Below are 21,605 nucleotides of genomic sequence, written 5' to 3'. Positions count from 1 at the left end.
TAACATAAAAAAAAAACAAAAAAAATCCCCAAATTATCGTAGAGCCTTGATCAAGCTAGAGATACTTTGTCTTTCAAAGTCATACAATTCTATTTGGAGAGGATCTGAGAAATATCCCCAAACTCTTCACTTCCATATTCAGGCTTAAACCCATCACAAATGCATGCCAGGTATTTGCCAACCTCTTTCATTCACTCCTGCATGAATCAGTGAAAGTGAATACCACTATGAACCGAATGTCTGTATCCCCCCAAATTCACCTGTTGGAATCCTACCCTTCCGGTGTGATGGTTTTAGGAGGTAGGGTCTTTGGGATGTAACTGAGATTAGATGAGGTTATAAGAGTGGAGCTTCATGAATGGGATTAGTGCCTTTATAGGAGTCATGAGAGAGCTTGCTGCTTCTGCTCTGCTCTCTGCCATGTGAAGCTACAAGGAAAAGTCATCAGTCAGCAACCCAGAAAAAGGCCCTGACCAGAACCTGACCGTATTAGCGCCTTAATTTCAGACTCCCAGACCTTAGAACTGTAAGAAATAAATTTCTGTTGTTTATAAGCTATCCTGTTTTATGGTATTTTACTATAGCAAAATAGACAATTAAGACACAAACTAAAGATTTGAATTTACAGTGTAAAAATAATTATTTTCCTTCCTTTGATTTTGGTGATAATTTATAGGTACATACATATCGATGGGCATGTGCACACAAGCATGCCAACACTCACACACAAGAAGAATTCTGTGAACTCTTTTTGAAAGGCAAACTAGTTTTTTTGGTAAAATAATCCTTTGTAAGAAAGAATTGCTATAAGTTATGTAAACTATTGAGGTAATTATATATGTAAAAACATGACCTAAATGCTATTTATTACAAGAAAATAGCATCAGTTATCACACTTTATGAGCTTATACACATATATGTACACAAGGACACATTCACACTTCATTAGCAATAGTGCATGAATTTAAACATATAATCTCAGTTTAGATGAATAGTACCTTTGGGTTTAGGATTAAATACAAGATACATTAGTCAATTTGTCTCTATTTAAAAAATTAAGACAGTGTTAAAATTCATAAATATTCTTTTTTAATTTTTAAAGATTTTATTTATTTTTAGAGAGATGGAAGGGAGGGAGAAAGAGAGGGAGAGATCAATATGTGGTTGCTTCTCACGCGCCCCCTACTGGGGACCTGGCCTGAAACCTAGGCATGTGACCTGATTGGGAATCCAACCAGCAACTCTGGTTTGCAGGCAGGCACTCAATCCACTGAGCCACACCAGCCAGGGCTTTCATAAATATTCTTAACTATCCCTTTACTTGAAGAACATTATGCTGGCAGCAGACACATCATCTGAATAGTCCAAAACAAATATTCTAATTAAGTGGGCAAAAATATATTCAATTTATTATTTTGGATTTTGTTTATCATCAATCTACCAATCATTGGTTAAGCTAATTACAAATAAACTGTATCAGTATTAAGATTGGTTAAAAATTATGTTAGTTTTTTAGAAAAATTTGACTAAAAAATTTCTGATTTATATCTACAGTATAAATCTATACTTATTTTTAAATTCATTTTTTATTATCACCAACACTTTTGTATCTATTATTTTATTATACTAATTAAAGTTTCTTCTAATTTCTTCAGATAGCAATTATGTATTTCAATCACATGGCTATCTAGAAATCTCATCACTAACCCTACAATGAATAATGCAACCCAAACTTTTAGTAACACAATATCTGAAACTTAACCAAAAATCCAAAATAAACTTTTAAATCTCAGAACATTTGAATATGAACTATAGCTATGATACCTTGATTATTTCTTCAGTTCCAATTAATTCAGGAAAAAGGTCAAGTTCTAAAAAATCAAAAATACAATATTTAAAATTTATATTCAGCAAATTCAGTCTTGTGGATATACCTTTGGTTGGAAAAAGGGAAAAAAAGACTGTTAGCTTTGAAAATACAAAATCTTTCAAAATAAAACATTTGAGTATCACTTTTGAACACTACTGAACACTACACAACAGAACATTCCATAAACTGGCATGAAATTGCATCCAAAGCTTTCATTTCTATCTTCCACTCCAAGTCCCTTCCCAAAAAGGGAGGCAGTGAAGCTAATATTACGAGTATTTAAAAAATCAAATAAGTTTTCATCAGTGCAGATTTGCTTTCTCTTAAGCAGAGTTGATAAAAGCATAGCTGGGGCAACGCCAGGGATTTCGAGGAGAAGTGACAGGATTACTTTCTTATTCAGCTACGATTCCTTAAATTGCTCTTCTGACAGAGGGTCAAATAATCCTTTCAATTCTTCAGATTTGGGCTCATAACTATTTGCATACAGAGTGCTGCCCCAGGGAACCTGGAGAGTGTTTCCTAGCAGGCCCAGGCTGGGCTGGGGTTCCCTTCCTTCTCCCCAGGGAAACTCAGCTAATGCTGTCTATACAGAGAACCCAATGACCAGGATCATTCAAGTCTGTGCTCACAACTGACTAGAATCAGTATATTTCTAGTACATGGATATGTTCATCCTAAAACAAGACGTGTCAGTAAATAAGAGAAGAGGTGAGGAGGTGGCTCTCTCTCCCCAACAAGGGGTAGAGGAGGATTTCTGCACACTTGTCATCGGAGCTGCCTAGGTCGTCAGGAAGATGGGAGACAGGCCAGCGGTGAGGCCATGAGCACTATTACAGTGGCGTTCCCCTTACTGCTGTTATTTTATCCCACCCATCAGATTGCCAAAGTTTAGGCTCTTCCCCATCTCAATGCTCTTTATGTTCTCTGTTTTGTGTCTCTGTATATCCTCAAAGGAAATGCATTGTTCTATAGAATTTTCAAAAGCATAACCAATCTAATAATAAATATTTATCAAACCCATAAACATTCTTGAATTTATTTTTATGAGAAAGTTTCTAATTGTTCAGAAATGTAAAATTATAAAATATAGTGATATGTACAAATTCCAAAAGAATTTAGATAAAATTACTACTCTTCACTATTTAGCTATTCAAAGTTACTTACCCTGAACAATTTTCTATGCTGTAAAAATGAAAGAATTCACTGAAAACAATCTCAGTATCTCAGTCTTGAATTTTAAATCTCAATTATTATTTTTTCCTAGATAAAACTGATCGTGAAGTCGTTTGCAAACTTTTATTTGGATTATTACTGTTCTCCTTTTTCAATTGTTGTCTCTACAAAACTTTTTTCCCCAACATGTTTTTCATGCTCTTTATTCCTCAGATTACCAAATTAAAGTGACTTCAATAGTCTGGAACAATTGTGTCTCCATAACCTCCAAGGAAACCAGGAAATTCTATATGTGAATTTAAAAGTGGGATGCAGCAAAACCTGAGAGAGACAAATAACAACCTTGAATATGACTTTTTAAACACCACAATTTGAAAAGGTCATATATGTAAAAGTCTTCAAATTCAGCTTGTGAGACAATACATAAATTTTACTGGTAATGCTTTCAAATGTGATCATTCCTTTTCATGTACTTTTCAAAATACTCATGTTAATAAGCACAAAACATAATCAAATACTTGTTGCTGATATGTATATTATACTGTAGATTTTTCCTTGTTAAGCAGCTAGGGAAAAAGTCTCAAAGACAGCCTATACTCTTCAACAGGCTTAAGAAAGTGTTATAAATTAGAACAAAAAAGGTCTAACCTCACCTAACTCTATACTTGTAATGGGTAAAGGTAATTTTCTTATTAATTGTCAGGGTTGGGGGAGGGTTTACATAAAGATCCCATTGAGGACTGATCCCCTTCTCTTCCAGTATTCTATGTGTTAATTGCGTTTATTTTTATCTTTTTACCAGAGCATAAATTAACTATATTGATGATGGTTCCTAATAAATTAAAACATATGATTTTATGCAAACATATGCCCTACAGAGTACCAGTGAGTTCTACTATAACTGTCCTTGCTGTTTACTGCATTAAGAAATAAGGAGTTTTCTTTGGGTCCCTTTAGACCCTAGGGGCAGCATGTGCAGACCCAAGAAGATCTTTGGTCTTTTGCAGCACTTTCCTGAGTGAATACCCCAAGTTTGAGCCTTCATAACGGTAAGCATATCCCCACTTTGAAGGATGGTAATTCTGGTTTCCTAATAGATTCAGATCACTTGAATTGACTGAAACTGTAGGGCTGTCCAGCAACACTTCAATACTCCCTCTAACCCAGAAGCCTTTTGCTAAGTCTCTTCAGAACAATTTTGAAATGAAATAGTTTTGGTAGGTAGTGTCTATCATCCTAGAGATGAGGAAGTTACTTTTGGGTCTGAGACTTCAGAGCAGCCAAGGTCAAACTCTGGAGATTGACACAAGATCTCATATTGGCTACCCTTTGGCCTGCTGTTTCCTTATAAATAGTTCTTGATGTTTTAGTAGCCACTGGTCTGACTCAGGCACTACAATTATATATCATAGTGCAAGAGTTATAGTATTTTACAAAGCCTTCTAATGTCATCAAAATGGGCTCCATGAAGGCTACGAAAGCCCAGCTGTCAAGACTGTCAATACCTGTTTTTTTGAGTGAACACTTGGAATTCATATTCGTGTAATAACTGAACAAAAGCTCTTGGCTCATTTTGGTTTTGTTTTGGGGCACTTTTAATGCTAATTTTTCTAAAAGAGCATGTTGGTAATACATTAATATTCCATAACACAATAAAACAACACTAATGTAGGTTGGCTAGCAAGACTTATTTAATTGTTTGAAGGTAAGCCAAGTTTCACAGTGCAAAAGGTAAAAGCAATGTCGACTGCAATCTTTTCAAACTGTGATTATGTATATTATATATTAACACCCATGGCATAAGATAGTACAGGCAGGATAAGGACAAATGTTGAGTGATTTAACAAAGACAATTGTTATATAACTGAAAAACACACAATAGCAGAAAATTGTGCTGATTTAATTCATTGTGCATTTAAACTGAAGGCATAATTATCAAGTCCCTAAAACATATACCTAAATAATGTCTTTATAACTGTATAATAATTGGCTCTACATTATAGAGAAGAAATAAATACAACTATATCAGTTAAATGAAATATATTTATGAATTATTTATTCATAAATTTAATTTTCTACGAAGTATTTGAAAAGAATGTACTTTCTGTTCAACATTAAAAAGGTTTCTTTGACAAATCTTAATTGTTTATGAATGTGAATTTATGCATTCATTTTAAAATAGCAGTTCATAACATGTAATGAACTGTTATATATGATGATACTGTTATACACAAAAATATAATTCAATGCACAATGAATAACTTAATAAATGCACAATTTGGATGATTGAGGTTTCCTTCACAGATATTGATTAGAATATTTGAAATCTATGAATGAAAGAATAAGAGCAATTATAAATGACCTCTTTGCAATTCTTTTTAACAAAAGCATTAAACAGTACAACACTTAGAAAACAGTATATCCAAAACAATAATAGAGTAATATAACAGAACATATAACAATGTTACCAAGGTAATGAAAAAATTTGACAAATGAGATGAAATGGTACTGATAGAAACCATGAAATAAGCAGCAGTCATATCTACTTACATCTATACTAGCCACATAAATCACAAAATTCACAAACTTGTAGGTATCATCAAACTCAACCACTAGAGACTACTGCTGACAAGACTTGTACTGTGTTATGTTTACTGTAGAAACAATATTTAATGTGATGTAAGTTCAACAATAAATCAAAAACATATGAATTAAAATGCTTTTGCATTCTTTAAGATCAGAAGGAATTAGTTGTAACAGAAATAATATTTTCTCTATTAAAAAAAACAGGAAGACCTAACTTTAGGTAAATTGACTTTTGAGGACGTAGTTTTTGAAAGAATAATTAAGGAATAATTTATTTAAGATTTTAACCCTTGGCTTTGCAGAGGAATATCATAGTGAAACATCAAATCAAATACCGTATTTCTCTAATAGCATCGTTACATCAAATCAAATACTATCTTTTGCTAACACATCATCACAGTATAAAATATCTTAAATAATTGAGACATTCATTGAGATTAAATTGTGTCCACACTAGCATCTCATTAGTTCTTAGTGTCCTGACCCTTTAAATAAATACAAAACAAGTTATAATATTCATTATTTTGTACAAGTGTAAAAGTGCTACAAATGATACAAGAATGCTGTACTTTGTGCCAATACAGATTCAGTCTAAAAGGATCACTCAGAAATTACTTCTGTAGAAAATAGACATTGATCTATTTTTTTCATATGCAATAAGTTTCTCAAAAAAAGAAGAAAAAACTTGGAAAGTTTAAAATTTTGCTATAGTGGATAGAGTAAGAAAGGACATAATATAAATAGCTAACAATGATTACTTTTTGTAAACTACTAGGGAATTGTTTTATTTACAGACATTAGAGTCATATAATGAAACCTACATAGAAAAATCAAGTGAGTGAATTCAATTTATATCCTAAAACATACGATAGGATTAGAGGAGATTTTTATAAGCCATATTTAATCAATTCACATATGATGCTGACCAGCATGGTCAGTGCTGCACTGCTGAAGAAGTCGTCTTTTGGGTGGATCAGCGAGGGGACTTTGGTGAGGGATGACTTTCAGCAGAGGAGCAGGAGACGGTACAGCTGAAACCATGGTCAGCTATTTGCTGCTCACCTTTTAATAATACTTAGAGCTCACATTCCATTTAAAAATAAACCTGATTTTGAAAAACAATGCTAAGTGAAAACGATCAGAAAGATGGTTATACCCAGACCATGAGGCAGGTCATAACAAATATTAAATAATGATATTGCCATCAGGATAGTAATATTCATTAACTTGTTTCAATGTTTCAGTTTTGGAAATATCTTGGCAAGCTCTGTAGCCTGCGGTTTAAAAAATACATAATGTAACATATAATGCTCTGACATATATTCTTTAAGTGAAAAATTCAACTAGTAAGAACACTATGATGAAGTAATTAATGAACAAGCTCTTAATGGATCAAAGTTCATGCTGTAGTATATGGACAACAAAGAAAAGTCAATGCACATCAGTTGTCCATCCACACATAAAACTGAAACATACTATACTTAATATAATTTGCAACCATTCATTTCCATTAAAAACTTGTACAAATTCAGTGAGTAGCCTCATGATAGGGAAGACCAAAGAAATTTACATTCATGTATGTATATATGTATGTTTGAATATACTTATGAATATGCATATGTATGATGTTCATGTGTATATATACACATATACATATATAAATACAAATATAATTCCATTGAATTACTTTAAAACTGCTTTTACTAACAAAGACTAATTTAATCGTGTAACGGTATAATAGTCAAATTATGACAGTTTGCAATTAATTTAATTATTGAATATGTTCTGAGATCAAAAGATTTTCCTGTAATACTCAGACAAGATGCATGCAAATAAATAGAATTAGAACCAATTTTTTGTTTTGCTTTTATGAAGCTGTACTGGGAAATCAACTAAGAGGAAAGCACTCTCACCCTCAAACCAAATTACAAAATGTGGATAAAAATATTTAAGATAGATATTAGAATATATGAGAGGCTTTGTATAAATATTTTGAAGTATTTCACATGATCCTAGCATTATGTACATACTTACTACAAAATGCTTTGTGTGCTGAAAAAGGAAATAAACACAAATGAAATCAAATCTTCAGTATTCAAAGTTTAAATGTTTATATAGCTATTTTCTTTGATGACCATCAGAGACATTACATAAGATTTTGCTGTTCTTATTTTACAAATAGAAAAGTTCCATATTCAGAAAAAATTTACTGATTGTCCTGTCCCAGACCTGCTGAATGAAAAAATAATTTCCATGTTTCACAAAATTAGTGTGACCCAGACTAAAAAGAAAATCATTTTGCCTTCTGGGCAAAAGGAGATAAAATCAGACTGAGAGTACTGTGCATCCAGTAACTAAACTAGTATCATTGATTTAGATAATACAAAGGCATATTAGGTGGGCACTTACCAAGGTCATTGGAAGGCATGTCAACAATCAGCTGGTCACTGTATTTTCCATATAAGCCATTAGTGCATATGGCTACTATCTGAAGAACATAACTCATATTGGGTAGTAAGTTACTGAGAATAGCACCCTAAAAGAAAGTCATCAATAATTTTACAACTGTGTTATTTTCAAGTAGTACTATCATACTAGACATTTTGTCTTTAGAAAACATTTTCTCATTTGTCAATAAAATATATATTTTCTTTGGTTAATAAAATATAAACCAAAGAAAAAGTTTAGTTAATGTTAAGTTGAAAACCTACTTAAAAACTAGGCATTTTTAGCATTAAAAATCTGATTTAGTTTTAGAACATTTCATTTTTAACTAGAACTCTTAAAATATATAAATGAGCATCAAAAATGCAAATTAATATTTTAACAAATGAACATGTAGCATTTGCAAGAAGCAAGATACAAAAACACAATGAAAAATTAACTTTTCTTTATCTTAACAATATATAAGCCAGTCAGTAATAAAATTGTTGCCTGCATATTATTATAAAATGAAAAATAGCATATTCCCATTAATTCTAAAACTTTCCAAATTCATAGTGTTTCTGTTCTAGTTAACTGAATTAAAAAGTTGGTACAAATTTTATCTATTTAGTCCATATGATATTCAACACCATGATAACAGGAACAGTTTTTGTTTAAAGGCATGTTCCTAGGGCATGTGGGACTCTAGCTGTCTGTATGCAGACTGCCGCGTCTGACTTGTGGTGGGGGTCTTCCGAGACCCTCACCCAGATGGGCTTTTCTCAGCTAAACCCCAGTCTATGGCCCCCACCTCCCTACCAAGGCAAAGTTTACTACTGGGATGCTCAGGTCACAGAAGGAATCTATCCTTTATTTTCTTTAGTTCATGTGCGTGGGTTGGGAGGAAGTGTAGGTGGATCTCTCGCCTGACATCCTGAAAGTTCTCTCTCAATTACTTCACATGTGCTACTTGCAAATTTGATGAATAAAAAAAGGACTTTCAAGGCCCGTAGAGTATTTTTCGTTTTTCTTGTGCTGGTGTAGTATGATGGGGAAACAACACATGGTGGTGTCAGAGCACTGGGATTCCAGGCCCCCTGGAGAGACTGGTGCTAAGTCTAAAGTAACTGACAGCAGCAGTATACAATCACTTGTAAGATCTTTCCTTGAAAATTAAACTATGACATTATCAATACAAGAAATGATTGATCTTATAGTTACCAGATCTTGATAGCCATCTGTTAAAAACTCCTGCTTGGTTTGGTCTTCTCCCTCTAACTGCTGGTAAAGAACTGCAAACTTCTCGATCATGGTATCATAAACGACGCGAGGTCGCTCCCATGTAACAAGAAGGCTGGTGTAATTCTCTGGGTCAGCTTGAACATTTTCTGGTTCTGAACTACAAACTGCAGAGAGAAAAAATACAGTAATAGAGTCACCTGTCAACCTCTAGAATTTAAACATATTCTATGAAAATGCAAAACATATTCTATGAAAACTTCTGCTGTATTTTATTTTAATAGAATGTCAAAAGTTACACTTGCCCACTGTGGAACTTTTGGTTTATGCCACTTCCTGCATGTGAAATACTTCTTCCTTCCCACCTATCTCTATCTGTTCAAGCTTTCTCATTTAGGAAAGGGCTCAGTCAAATGCTCTGACCTCTGCTGAAGTGATCTGTGTCATTTTCAACAGGCTGTTTTGTTTCACTACTGCTTTTGGATAAATTGTATGTTCTCTTATATTATTTTTTTTTCTGAAAAGGTCTTAACTCCTCTAGCAGATTATAAACATAAACACCATAGCTGTTTATTTCTAGATTGACTAGAACGCTGTGTTGAATATTTGGCATTAATTCATTTTTAGAAATAAATGAACAAAGGACATCTACAAGTTTATTGTGTTTTATTTCTTTTGTTAGGTACCTCAAAATTTTGTTTAGCTTAGGATGAGGAGAATTTTAATTATAAAAGATGGCCTACTACTGGACTCTTCACAGAAAATTCTTGACATAATTTAAAATTTCCAACCAGAGAAAACCTTATGGGAACAAGTAAAACTATCATTTCAGTATTTTTTAGATCTGCTGACCAAAATCCCACCTTGGCATAATAAATTGATTAAGCAGTTAATTTCAGGGAATTAGAAGATTGGTTTGTTTCATCTGAAAAAATGATATTTTGAAAATCTTTCAGGGACTTAACATAGAATTTAAGCCTATGCTGGGAATGGTGCCAAAAACTTAGTCCCAACTGAAAGAGTACTCTGATACTTCCTGAAATACATTCATAACTGTGAGGAAAAAATTATAAAATTTTATGATATTATATAAATGAAGCAAAATAATAAATATATCTTCTCATGGGTCAGATGGATTTGCAAAAAAGGGGGAGAGAAAGCTCACTAAAACCAAGGATTAATTAATATGCTCACAGAATCTGGGCTTTGTTTGCCAGGGATTACAAAGTTACAAAGCCACTGAATGACATCATGCATAGGTCACTCAACTGTCACTGCTACAAAAACTATTTCAAGGTCCAATGAAAATATGCCTCAACAGCATCAGAATGTCACCAAAAGACTTATCTCTACACTAGCCTGTAGTTTATCTCATGAGCAGAGGAGGGCACCCAAAACTAACATTTGGCCAATGAATTGAAACAAATTTTACACACAGTATTTAGCATTAAAAATTTTAGTAAATGTATGCTATGCTAGCAATGGTATATGGACTATATATATTATAAATAAATGCATGTATACCTTTATGAGTTAGAAACAGGATTGATCACTATAAACTATGGTGCCTTTTTTGGTTTATCAAAGAATTAGGGTAGGCTGAATCTTTGAAAATGAAAGGACAATTCTGCCATTATAAAAAAAAGAATTTGGAATAAGAAAATGTATTCTAATTATGTCCACACTATATCATCTTTACTTTTATCTAGTGACTCTTCTATTAATGTCCACTAGATGACAGAACACCATCAAATCATCGGAAATATATGTGAGCTATACTCAGAAACTGCTATTGTAGGAACATGATTCCTCAGTTTTGCTTGTAATGATTCACAAGGCCATTTTGAAAGGTTAAAAGTGATTCTGGACAATACCATTTCTAGATTTTTGTCCTTGAAAAACCAATCCCAGGTTTTAGAGTGTGGAAATGATTTAAAGTGAACTATTCTCTTCCCCTCAAATAAATGTATTAAAAAATGTATTAAAGTTTTATGCATGCACACAAAACACGCAAAAATTGCTGGAAATATAAAATTATTAGCTGCAAAATACCCCAATGTCTACTGCCTAAATAGCATAAACTTCTTCAGTCAGATGTTGATGCTTATCTCAACAATAGAAAATCAAAGTTGCTTCATTTTTTTAAAAAATCAGAATTAATATAAAGTTGGATTCTCAAAATTAATATATTTTAAATTACATTTTACTGCCTTGCTTTCTTATATATAAATCTCTAACACCTTACTGGTAATTTTTAAAATAGTTTTCATTTTTATTTTAATTATAAATGTATTTTAAAAAAACACTCTGTTTATTGATAATAACAGTAATAGGTTATAAAGCTACAGCTAAATCTTGCATTTTACATACTGGAATACAAGATTTGATGGGAAAAATACATACTTTGGAATGTATTAAAAAGATAATCTTGTACTTCTGTTTGTAGTCTATGATCTTGCCAAGGGTTGCCCTTCTATCAGGTAAGACTGGATCTTTTAAATAACAATCTAGTTAATTCTATATGCATACACTACATGATATTCAAACATAAAGCAGGTTAATTATCATAAAATAAGTTATTAATTTGCACTAAATTTTCCAGGTTTTCCCTATATTTCTAATTGATTTTAGTTTATCTTGTTAGAAGGACATACATTCTACAAAGCACATCATCTGGATTTAAAATCAAGAAGTTTTCCAGATCAACACACATTCAGACACCAAACACAAGCTATCAAATTAATATAATAAAATAGTAATAAAATGTAATTGACTTGATTATGGAAAGTTCAGAACTATGTTGAGGTCCCATTTCCTCTGCAGGACTGAATTCACTCTCTGATTTTTTTTCCCCACAGGCTACGTTTGACCTGCGTCCTAGTTAATGGTTCTTCAAGGAATGCAGGCCAAGAATGAGAATCTGGTTTCTGCAAATCCTTGACTATGAGCCAGGCTGTGACAAGCCTGTGATCCATATCAAGTCACGTAGAGTACAAGCGCTTTGGTACAAAGGCAAAGAATCCTCACATATATAGAATGAACATGTAGTCTCTTTTTTAGGGTGTAATAAATGCTCACTTAAAAACTTACTTTTAACATTGAATTTTTTTAAATTTATTTTTTTAAATACATTTGTCTCTGCCTTCCCCTCACCACTTTCCCTTGTCCCCTCCTCCCTCCCTCCCTCAATCCTTCCCGTTTGGTTTTGTCCATGAGACCTTGCTATATAACATTCAATTTTCAACCACTTGGTTGCTGGCTCTCTTGACATAAAAATTTCTGATTCTAAGAAGCTTGTTCATATGAAAGCCTCTAACCTTTATATCTAGTAAGCTATACAATATAAGGGATGTTTAAGTTTCTAAGTCATAGACTCCATTCATAGAGGAATAAAAATAAACCTGTAAAAAATATACCATTTAAACCAAATTAGGTTGCACTTTCCAAAACTACATATTTTCTCACTAAAAGTTGTAAAAGCTTCACAGAAAGTCATTTATCCTTTAATTATTTATATAAACTTATATAAAGTGTTCATACTTCATATGTAGGGGTGTGCATGACTTGGAAAAGAAGTATGAAAGATTAATAAGCAAAGCACAAGGTGTCACAAGGAAACAGTAAAAATAGTGGAAAAAGAAAAGGGAGAGGCAAAGTATAAATGAGGAGAACATTTCAACTCTTTGGCTTGACAAATCTCTCACGTAACTATGAAAGCTGATGCAGATGGTCAATGGGAGATATGGGTCTCCTGCTTTGCCTCTCCATATCCCCACAAGGGAAGAAGGGGAGTCTGCCCTGCAGAAGAATGTCTTAGCTCCATGGATCATGAGTAAAAACAAAAACACGGAATGGTGATTCTTGGAAAGTGGCAGAGAAAATGTCACAATTGCCTAAGCTGTCACTAGGCTTCACCCATTTACTTTCCACTAACTTGAAGTTTGGTGCAGTTTAACACAACCCACTACAAAGTACTTTGCACACTGATAAATCCACCACATCTTTTTTTTCCCATTTCCCCTCATTTTACTAATTTTATTAAATGTTCCACTTATGCACATTTTACTTTTTTTTATTGTTGTTCAGTTACATTTGTCCTAATTTTTTCCTTGTAGCTCTCCCCTGCCCCGCCTTCCCCCTCTCCCACAGTCAATCCCCACCCCATTGTCCATGTCCATGGGTCCTTTATACATGTTCTTTGACTTGACCTTTCCCCCTCTTTCCGCTGCTACCTCTCTCACCCCTCCTCTCTGGTTACTGTCAGTTTGTTCTTTATTTCCATGTCTTTGGTTCTATTTTGCTTGCTTGTTTGTTTTGTTCATTAAATTCCACATACAAATGAGATCATATGGTATTTGTCTTTCATTTCACTTAGCATTATACTCTCCAGCTCCATCCATGCTGTTGTGAAGGGTAGGAGTTCCTTCTTTCTTTTTGCTGTGTAGTATTCCACTGTGTAAATGTACCAGTTTTTCAATCCACTCTTTTACTGATGGGTGCTTAGGTTGTTTCCAGTACTTGGCTATTGTAAACTGTGCTGCTACAAACATTGGGGTGCATAGGTTCTTTTGAGATGGTGTTTTAGGATTCTTAGGGTATAATCCCAGTAGTGGAATTACTGGATCAAAAGGCAGTTCCACATTTAGTTTTCTGAGGAAATTCCACACTGCTTTCCACAGTGGCTGCACCAGTCTGCATTCCCACCAACAGTGGACTAGGGTTCCCTTTTCTCCACAACCTCACCAGCACTTGTTTTTTGTTGATTTGCTAATGTTGGCCATTCTGACTGGTGTGAGGTGGTATCTCAGTGTGGTTTTAATTTGCATTTCTTTTCTCATATGTCTAGTGACGTTGAACATCCTTTCATATGTCTATGGGCCCTCAGCATGTCCTCACTGGAGGAGTGTCTGCTCAGGTCCTTTGCCCATTTTTTTAGTTGGATTGTTTGTCTTTCTGGAGAGGAATCATGTGAGTTTTTTATATATTTTGGAGATCAAACCCTTGTCCAAGGTATCACTGGAAAATATGTTTTCCCTTAGGCTGTTTCCAGCACTTGACTATTGTAAGTCATGTTGCTGTGAACTTTGGGGTTTACAGTTTTTAAAAATAATAACTGAAAATAATCCATCACTGTTTTGTACCTCAAATGGTTGCATCATTCACTTTAGAGAAAGAGCCAAAAAGAATCTTGCAAAAGAAGTCTTTCAAATTGTACCTAATTCAGTCGATCTATTCTAGGGGTACACAGTAAATTTGTCAACAGATTGATTTGTAATATATAATCATCTAACAAGTAAATAACCTTCATGCAACTTCTTTTTATATAGTTAGAGCATAGTGTTAATGTATATATGACATTAATGAATGCTATTTACAATTACTGACCTTCAAGAAGGTGAGTCTGCTGATGTATAATTCATCGTGACATTTTCAGGAATTTATTAAAAATATTCCATAGCTCAAATACAACATTGAGGGATAAAGACCCTCTAATGCTATTCTTCTTTGAAAAGCATTTTATATTTTATTTTTTAAAGCTTTCATTAAATATATTACAATGCTATTAAATGAGATTTGAAGTGCATTTATAATTCTATCTAACTAACAAAGGTCTTAAACACATAACATTTGAAAAGCACCACATACTGGCTGTGATAGCTTGCCCCTCATACATAGACATATGTATGCATATACACACATATCTACACAAGTGTATATACCCACACCCATTACAGTATTAGTAGCTATAAGTCTGGAGCGCATTATGTTCAAAAGACTGTTCTATCTTGTAAACCTTAGTTCATTTAAACCTTACAACAACCTAAAAAAGGGCATTTATCTCTCATTGTATAGGTGAAGAAAGTGAGGATTTGATAAATTATGTAAATTGAAAATATTTATAAAATGAGTAAGTATTGGTGCTGGGGTTTGAAACCAAAAAGCCTGCTGGGCTTTAAAGCTCATGCCTTTTCCCATAGTGCTTCATGAGGCTCCTGCTTAAGTGGGAAGTCTTGCTATTGGACTAGGAGGGCAGTGGGAAAACACCTGGCACCTGGAAGATATGGAACAAAGTTGAACTTCACCTACTTTACACTCACTCTCTAGCTGTATGGTTATTCACACTGGTACTTACTATCTATAAAAGACAGCTTATACTAACTCCTTCAATATCCAATGGTTCTACTAAATTCTGTGATTCTCAGAGAAGCCAGAGTGCATTCCATGATGCTGGAAAGGCATGTCTTTCTAATAAATGGCAGCTCTGCATAAAAATGTAAATAGAGGACTAAAGTTCTGATAAAACAAATTCATGCACAAACACTTTCTGTGTTTCTGCTATGAACAAAAGTGAATACAGCTTGAATACAGACCTCACATGGTTTCTGCAATTATTTGCAATGTAGTTTCACAAATATATTTTTCTACAATGAGAAAAGAATTTTGACAATTATCATGTCAACTCTTCTCTATTGGTCAAAATGAGGATGTTAGATATTTATCATGCTTAAATACATAAATTTAGCCTGAATATTCAAACTGAGAAGCTGGTTAAGTAAGTTATGACTATATCATGGAAAACTACATAAAGAAGGGGTATTAACAATATGTTTATATGACTGTATAAAACAAAATCAATAAACAGGTATATATAGTGCCATTTAATTTCTGTAAGAAATAATAATATATTTTTAATTTACAAAAAAGATCTGGAAGGATATTCACCAAAATCTTCATAGCAGTTATATCTCTGGTTGGTGACATTATAGAAAATGTTTATTTTCTTCTGCATGCTTATCTATATTCTTTACTTTTAAAAAATGTTCATGTAATAAAACTTACTGGTGAGAAATGCCCTGTCTAGTTTCAGGAACTGTAGCCCCACCAACAGGCAAGAGGGCCCCAAGGCTGGAAATAATCAAGGAGGCCTTGGGAAAACAGCCACTGAGGAGACAAAATCTGTCTCCCTGGCAGGGGCTGCACCCCTGCCTCCCTCACATCACCCTGCTTGGCCCTGGGAGATGGCTGGTAGTCAATGAGGGTAAGATCCCTCAATGGAAGGGACAACCTTAGACAGGCACAGCTGAGGCCATCAGGGGAAAAACTTGGGGGATATGGAGGAAGGGCTAGAAGACCCGCACCCCTCGGCTTGGTTTAGATATGGCCAGGGTACTAATTCTAACCCAAAGAAATCTCCTTATTTACAAGTTGTCTTGCCCTTCTCCCCACCTGGCTCAGGCTTGAAATAGTACTGGAGACAGCCCTAAACTGGATCTGGCAGTTGCCAGGGGAAATCAGGCCTAGAATCAAATTCTCCAATGCTTGCTTTGTTTCTCCCTCAAAAGCTATGATAGCCAGCTCAGGCTGGGAAGGAAATTTACATTATTTACAGACCCGAACCCTAAACCCTTTGGCGTTCTTATGCTTACTACACTCTCATGTTTACTTGTATCTTCTCAGACCCATGTAAATTGGTGTGTTCCTGCCATTTGTTTTCTTCAAAACATCACCTGTTCTCTGTAAACAGATCACCTGTACATTCTTATTACCTAGCCCCACTGATAACCCTTTCAATAAAAGCTTTTGGACAAAGGGGCTCAGGGCCTCCTCCACTAGAGGGAAGAGCCATGCCCCTCTCCTGGCAGACAGAGTGCGATGACTCATGTTTATTCCCCCATCCATGACAACCCCAGGATGGGCTCTGCGGGATCAGAGCCCACGCTCCCACCTCAGCTGGCCCCAGAAAGTGACCCTCAGATCCAGGAGCCTAAGCATCCCTGCAACAACTTATTTTCAGATTAAATTTAATGAAAAATAAATATTGAACATAAATGCAAACCTCAATTTTTATTCTCAAATTCAGTTGAAGAAAGTAGAAAAGAGATAATGTATCTATTAAGAAAAACCATCAAAGGAATATGCACAGGATGAATTATAATAAGTGCTTGTTGAATGCTTATACTCATGATGTAACAAGCAAAACTTCAGTTGTTCTGGTTTTTGAAAAAGCTAATACCGTATTTGAAAAGTTTCATGTCATTAAGGTCATTGGTTTTTATCATAAAATTATATAAGCAGAAATGATGTTCCCTTATAAATATAAAGCACAGTAGAGAGAGTTTTGGAAGTTTTTAAAATCAAGAAAACCTGGGTTCAGAGACTGAGTCCTTCATAGTTCTGTGAACTTGGACATAGTTAATATCACCCTTTAAATTGTAAAATGGAAATAAGGCCAATGTGTGGCTGAACATATTGATTTATGCAATGCATGACAGCTATTACCGTTTTTGTTAAGATTACTTTTGGATTTGTCACTCAACTATGGAAACAACAATGTTCATATTAAATCATAATGACATATGAATAGACACACTGAATGGTGCAATAGACAGCCATTATGTATAACCTGCCATATTTGCATTATATAGAAATGGATTCTTTTCATCATTTGGTAAATGTCTAGTGAATGAGAGCTGCACTTTAGCTCAGCAATAGAGATAAAGAGGTGAAAAACTTAGTTACTTCCTTCATGGGACTCAGAAGCAGGTGGGGGAGAAAAATTAGTAAGTAGGCAATTATCGTTCTATGTCAATTGCTATGATGTCTGGATGCAGAGAACATAGGCACACCTGGGCACATCACACAACTGAGATGGGCATCACTATCTTGTACTCTATGGGCACAGCACCTTTACCAGACCACAGCCAGGCTTGGTGGGGGCTGAGAGAGAGTAAAAGTGGCTCTCCATTGGATTCAATGACCTACTGAGTCTTGGAGAATGAGGACAGCAATTAATAAAGACAGCAAAGGAGAATATGCTACAGACAGGTAAAAGTGTGTGTAAGAGCAACCTGGGAGATGTGGTCTGCCCTCCTCAGAGATCCCACAGAGTTCAGTGTGAAAGAAGGAAGCAAGCTGGGGAGGAGAACACACTGAGAATAACTAGTTAGTAATACACAGGAAATGTTAAATAAAATATAACAGATAAAAGTACATGATGAGGAGACTGGCCCGATATGCCAAGGTGGTTTTGATTGCCAGTCAGCTCACATACAAAAATCAACCAACAAATGCATAAATAAGTAAAACAACAACAAATCAATGTCTGTCTGTCTGTCTGCCTGTCTCTCACACTCTCTCCCTCCTTTCATCTCTCTCCCTCTCATATCAAAAAATAATAAATTTATTTTAAAAAGGACATGACAGAAAAATCACATTTATTTAATTTGGTATTTGGTCATATGCATTTTAGAAGAGGAGCTTATTAAATCCAGTTTCTTTATTCTAATCAATTGTCTATTATTTACCAGACAGGATGTTATAGTATTTAGTGTTGCTAGTAGAAATACAATTAAATTTCCTCACTTTGCAGCAATTTAATTCAAAACTTAACATTAACATTACGTGCAGCTATTCATCACTCCTGTCTTGTGCTTTATTTTTTTATGGTTCAAAGGTAAACATTGCTCAAAAATATCCCATTAAAACATGCTATTTTAATGCTTAAACTTCAAAAGCAGATGATTATTAAATTAATATTATACATGGACAAAACTCATTGTAGGCTGAGATCAAAGAAGACGATGTACTTGGAAGCGTTTAAGTCCCCAAAGCAAAGGCCACTTCAACTCTTTCTTTCATGAATCGGTCCATTCAAAGGGCAAAATGAAAAGGACATGTCAGTAGATGCAACTGATTGTGTCCTCTGGCATTTTCAAAGGCTCCTGACTGCTGTGCCAGCTTCAAAAGACACAGAATTTACTGCAGAGATGCTTCCCCTGTGTCTGCGCCATTGCCTGACAAGGACAAAGTTACTGCCCCCCCCCCCAAAAAAAGAAGGCAAGGCTCACTTGAGAAAAAGACTCACTTTGTATTCATTAATTATTAAGCACATTTGGTTTCAATCCCTACTAGGTGCTAGCTCTTCTTTGGGAACTGCTAACACAAAGATGAACACTTTAAAACACAATTTATGGTGACAGGAGATCTGACTGAGATTATGTGCTGGTGGGCACATAATGCAATATACAGATAATGTTATCATAGAAATGTACTCTTAAAACCTGTATGGTCTTATTTACCATTGTTGACCCAATAAATTTAATTAATAAATAGTTGTTGAAATAAATGACTTCTCTGCCTCAAAAACAAAGAAAAAACCTCAAACCATATCCCAAGGATCAGCTCAAATGGGGTTCTCTCATTGAGGTGGCCTGATCACTTCAACCAGACGTGATCTCCTCAAGCTCTCAACAACTTGGTCCCTCGTTCATTTCTCTTTTATAGCTCTTAGCACAGGCAAATGCCATAAATGAATTGGGGCGTGTGTATGTGGCTTTGCCATTTATTAGTGTGTGTTTTAGAAAAATCACTTCCTTACCGAATCTCAGTGTTTCTCATCTACAAAATGGGGTTAATCATGTGATTGAAAACAGATATTTTAAGTTGCCATTTTATGATTGTGGTGACTGAGATTAAGAGAAGCTAAATAGTTTGTCTAAAGCTACAAACTGAATAACATCAACGTATTTCTAAAAATGTATGTCTCATATGTTTTCCATTGTAGCACAATGATCTCCTACAATGCTGACTCTGTGATGTGTAGAAAAATTATATTTCAATACATACCTGCTTCATGAATCTCTTCCTTTCCAGTATAAGAGGAAAATACCTGCCTAGAAAACTTGTATTGTTGTTCTCGAAAATTATTTTGTAAGTAGTCCATCAGCATGACGTAACCAGACTGCTGCATTGTAAGAACTTCACAAAAAACAGCCAACTAAAAAGAAGATAATTTAATATATAATTTAACATACCAGTTTCAAGGGCATCAGTAAATACTTTAAAACATATTCTGTAGTAGAGCTTAGATAATCATTTTTTTACAGATGTAAATTCAAATTACTTCATTTGTTTGAATCTCCAAAATTACCTGGTTTTCAGAGATGCTAACTGTATCTTTAAAAACAATCCAGTCAACAGTGTCTGTGCAGGGAGGAGAGGTCAATGAGCCGTTGTAGGTGTAATACTTGTCAGTTGAGTTTGGCAGAAGGTTCAGCAATATGAACGGATCTAATGCGGCCTGTTTCCCTACAAAGTAATAACAGACATCTCAGCTGGAATCCCAACTCTGGAACTTAATGTTCAAAACTTCTGTGAAACAGAGACATATGCTCTTAATTTATGTATTTAATCAGAGATCAAATTTTATTACATATTTAAGCAGAAATGAAGTTATATGTTATGTATTTAACCAGTAATGAAATTCTGGGGATGCTTTAGATATGTTCTAAAAATGGCAATAAAACTGGCATATTCCTTATTTTCTTACATATGTCACTATGTAGTGAGAGATGCTTCATCTTTACAGCAGCATGATGTTAGAAAGATTATTTTACATATAAAAATATTCAGAAATTATATGACTATTTCAATAAATACAGCAAAAGCATTTCATAAGATTTAATATGCTTACTGGAAAACAAAAACAAAATCAAAATCTTATTCTGATGCTTATCTTCAAAAGCCCATAATAAACATATTTAATGATTTATTGAAAGCTTTCCCCTGGAAATCAAAAATAAGACAAGGATGTCCTATTACCACTATTTCTATCTAACGCTGAGCTGTAAGACGGGGACAATGCAATTAAGGAAGAACAAAAATTCATATGGACTGGAAAAAATAAATGATACCATCATAATTGGCAAATAACATGATTGTTCATGTAAATACAAACTATTAGAATAAATACAAACTATTAGAATTAATAACTGTATTTAGTAAAGTCACTGAATACAAGACCAATGTATAAAAATTTATTCTATTTCTATATAATAGCATCAAAGAATAGAAAATAAATTTTAAAACAATGTAACTAATGATAAAAACAGAAAATCAAATACAAGTAAACCTAATGAATGATGTGTATAATATCTATATTTAAAATTATATAATTTTCTTGACAGAGTTATATAAAATCTTTAAAAATATGAAAAATACCATGTTTATGAGTAAGAAGATTTATTATCGTGAAGGTGTTGATTTTCTCCAAATTAATTTATGGAGTCAATGAAATCTTAATTGAAGTCCCAGCAAGGTTTGTCTGCTTACGTTTGTGTGTCTTTATTTGTGCGGTGTGAACTGACATGCTGATCTTAAAATTTAACTGGATACACAAAGAAAAGTTAAGTGAAGAGATTAAGAAGTGCAAATTTGGCGCTGGCTGGTATGGTTCAGTGGATTGAGTGCCAGCCTGTGAATCAAAGTTTGCCGGTTCGATTCTCAGTCAGGGCATATGCCTGGGTTGCAG

At 34.2% G+C, this 21,605-nt stretch overlaps 1 protein-coding gene across 2 annotated transcripts in view; it reads right to left on the bottom strand.

Moving 5' to 3' along the window:
- The window catches only part of PTPRZ1 (protein tyrosine phosphatase receptor type Z1), a 203,839-nt gene that overhangs the window by 52,505 nt on the left and 129,729 nt on the right, over nt 1-21,605 (bottom strand). For both annotated transcript variants that reach the window (XM_054564622.1, XM_054564621.1), the window contains exons 7-11: nt 20,226-20,383; nt 19,922-20,072; nt 9,278-9,462; nt 8,042-8,168; nt 1,825-1,871 (exon numbers count right to left, since the gene is read on the bottom strand). In XM_054564622.1, the coding sequence (XP_054420597.1) occupies nt 1,825-1,871; nt 8,042-8,168; nt 9,278-9,462; nt 19,922-20,072; nt 20,226-20,383 (668 nt within the window). The remainder of the gene's footprint in view (nt 1-1,824; nt 1,872-8,041; nt 8,169-9,277; nt 9,463-19,921; nt 20,073-20,225; nt 20,384-21,605) is intronic.

The sequence above is a fragment of the Pteronotus mesoamericanus genome, unplaced genomic scaffold, assembly GCF_021234165.1.
Source record: "Pteronotus mesoamericanus isolate MK-2021 breed Mesoamerican mustached bat unplaced genomic scaffold, CSHL_Meso_final scaffold_85, whole genome shotgun sequence".
Classification (NCBI taxonomy): domain Eukaryota; kingdom Metazoa; phylum Chordata; class Mammalia; order Chiroptera; family Mormoopidae; genus Pteronotus; species Pteronotus mesoamericanus.
The sequence above is the reverse complement of the archived record's forward strand: the minus strand, read 5'-3'. Positions and strand labels throughout refer to the sequence as shown.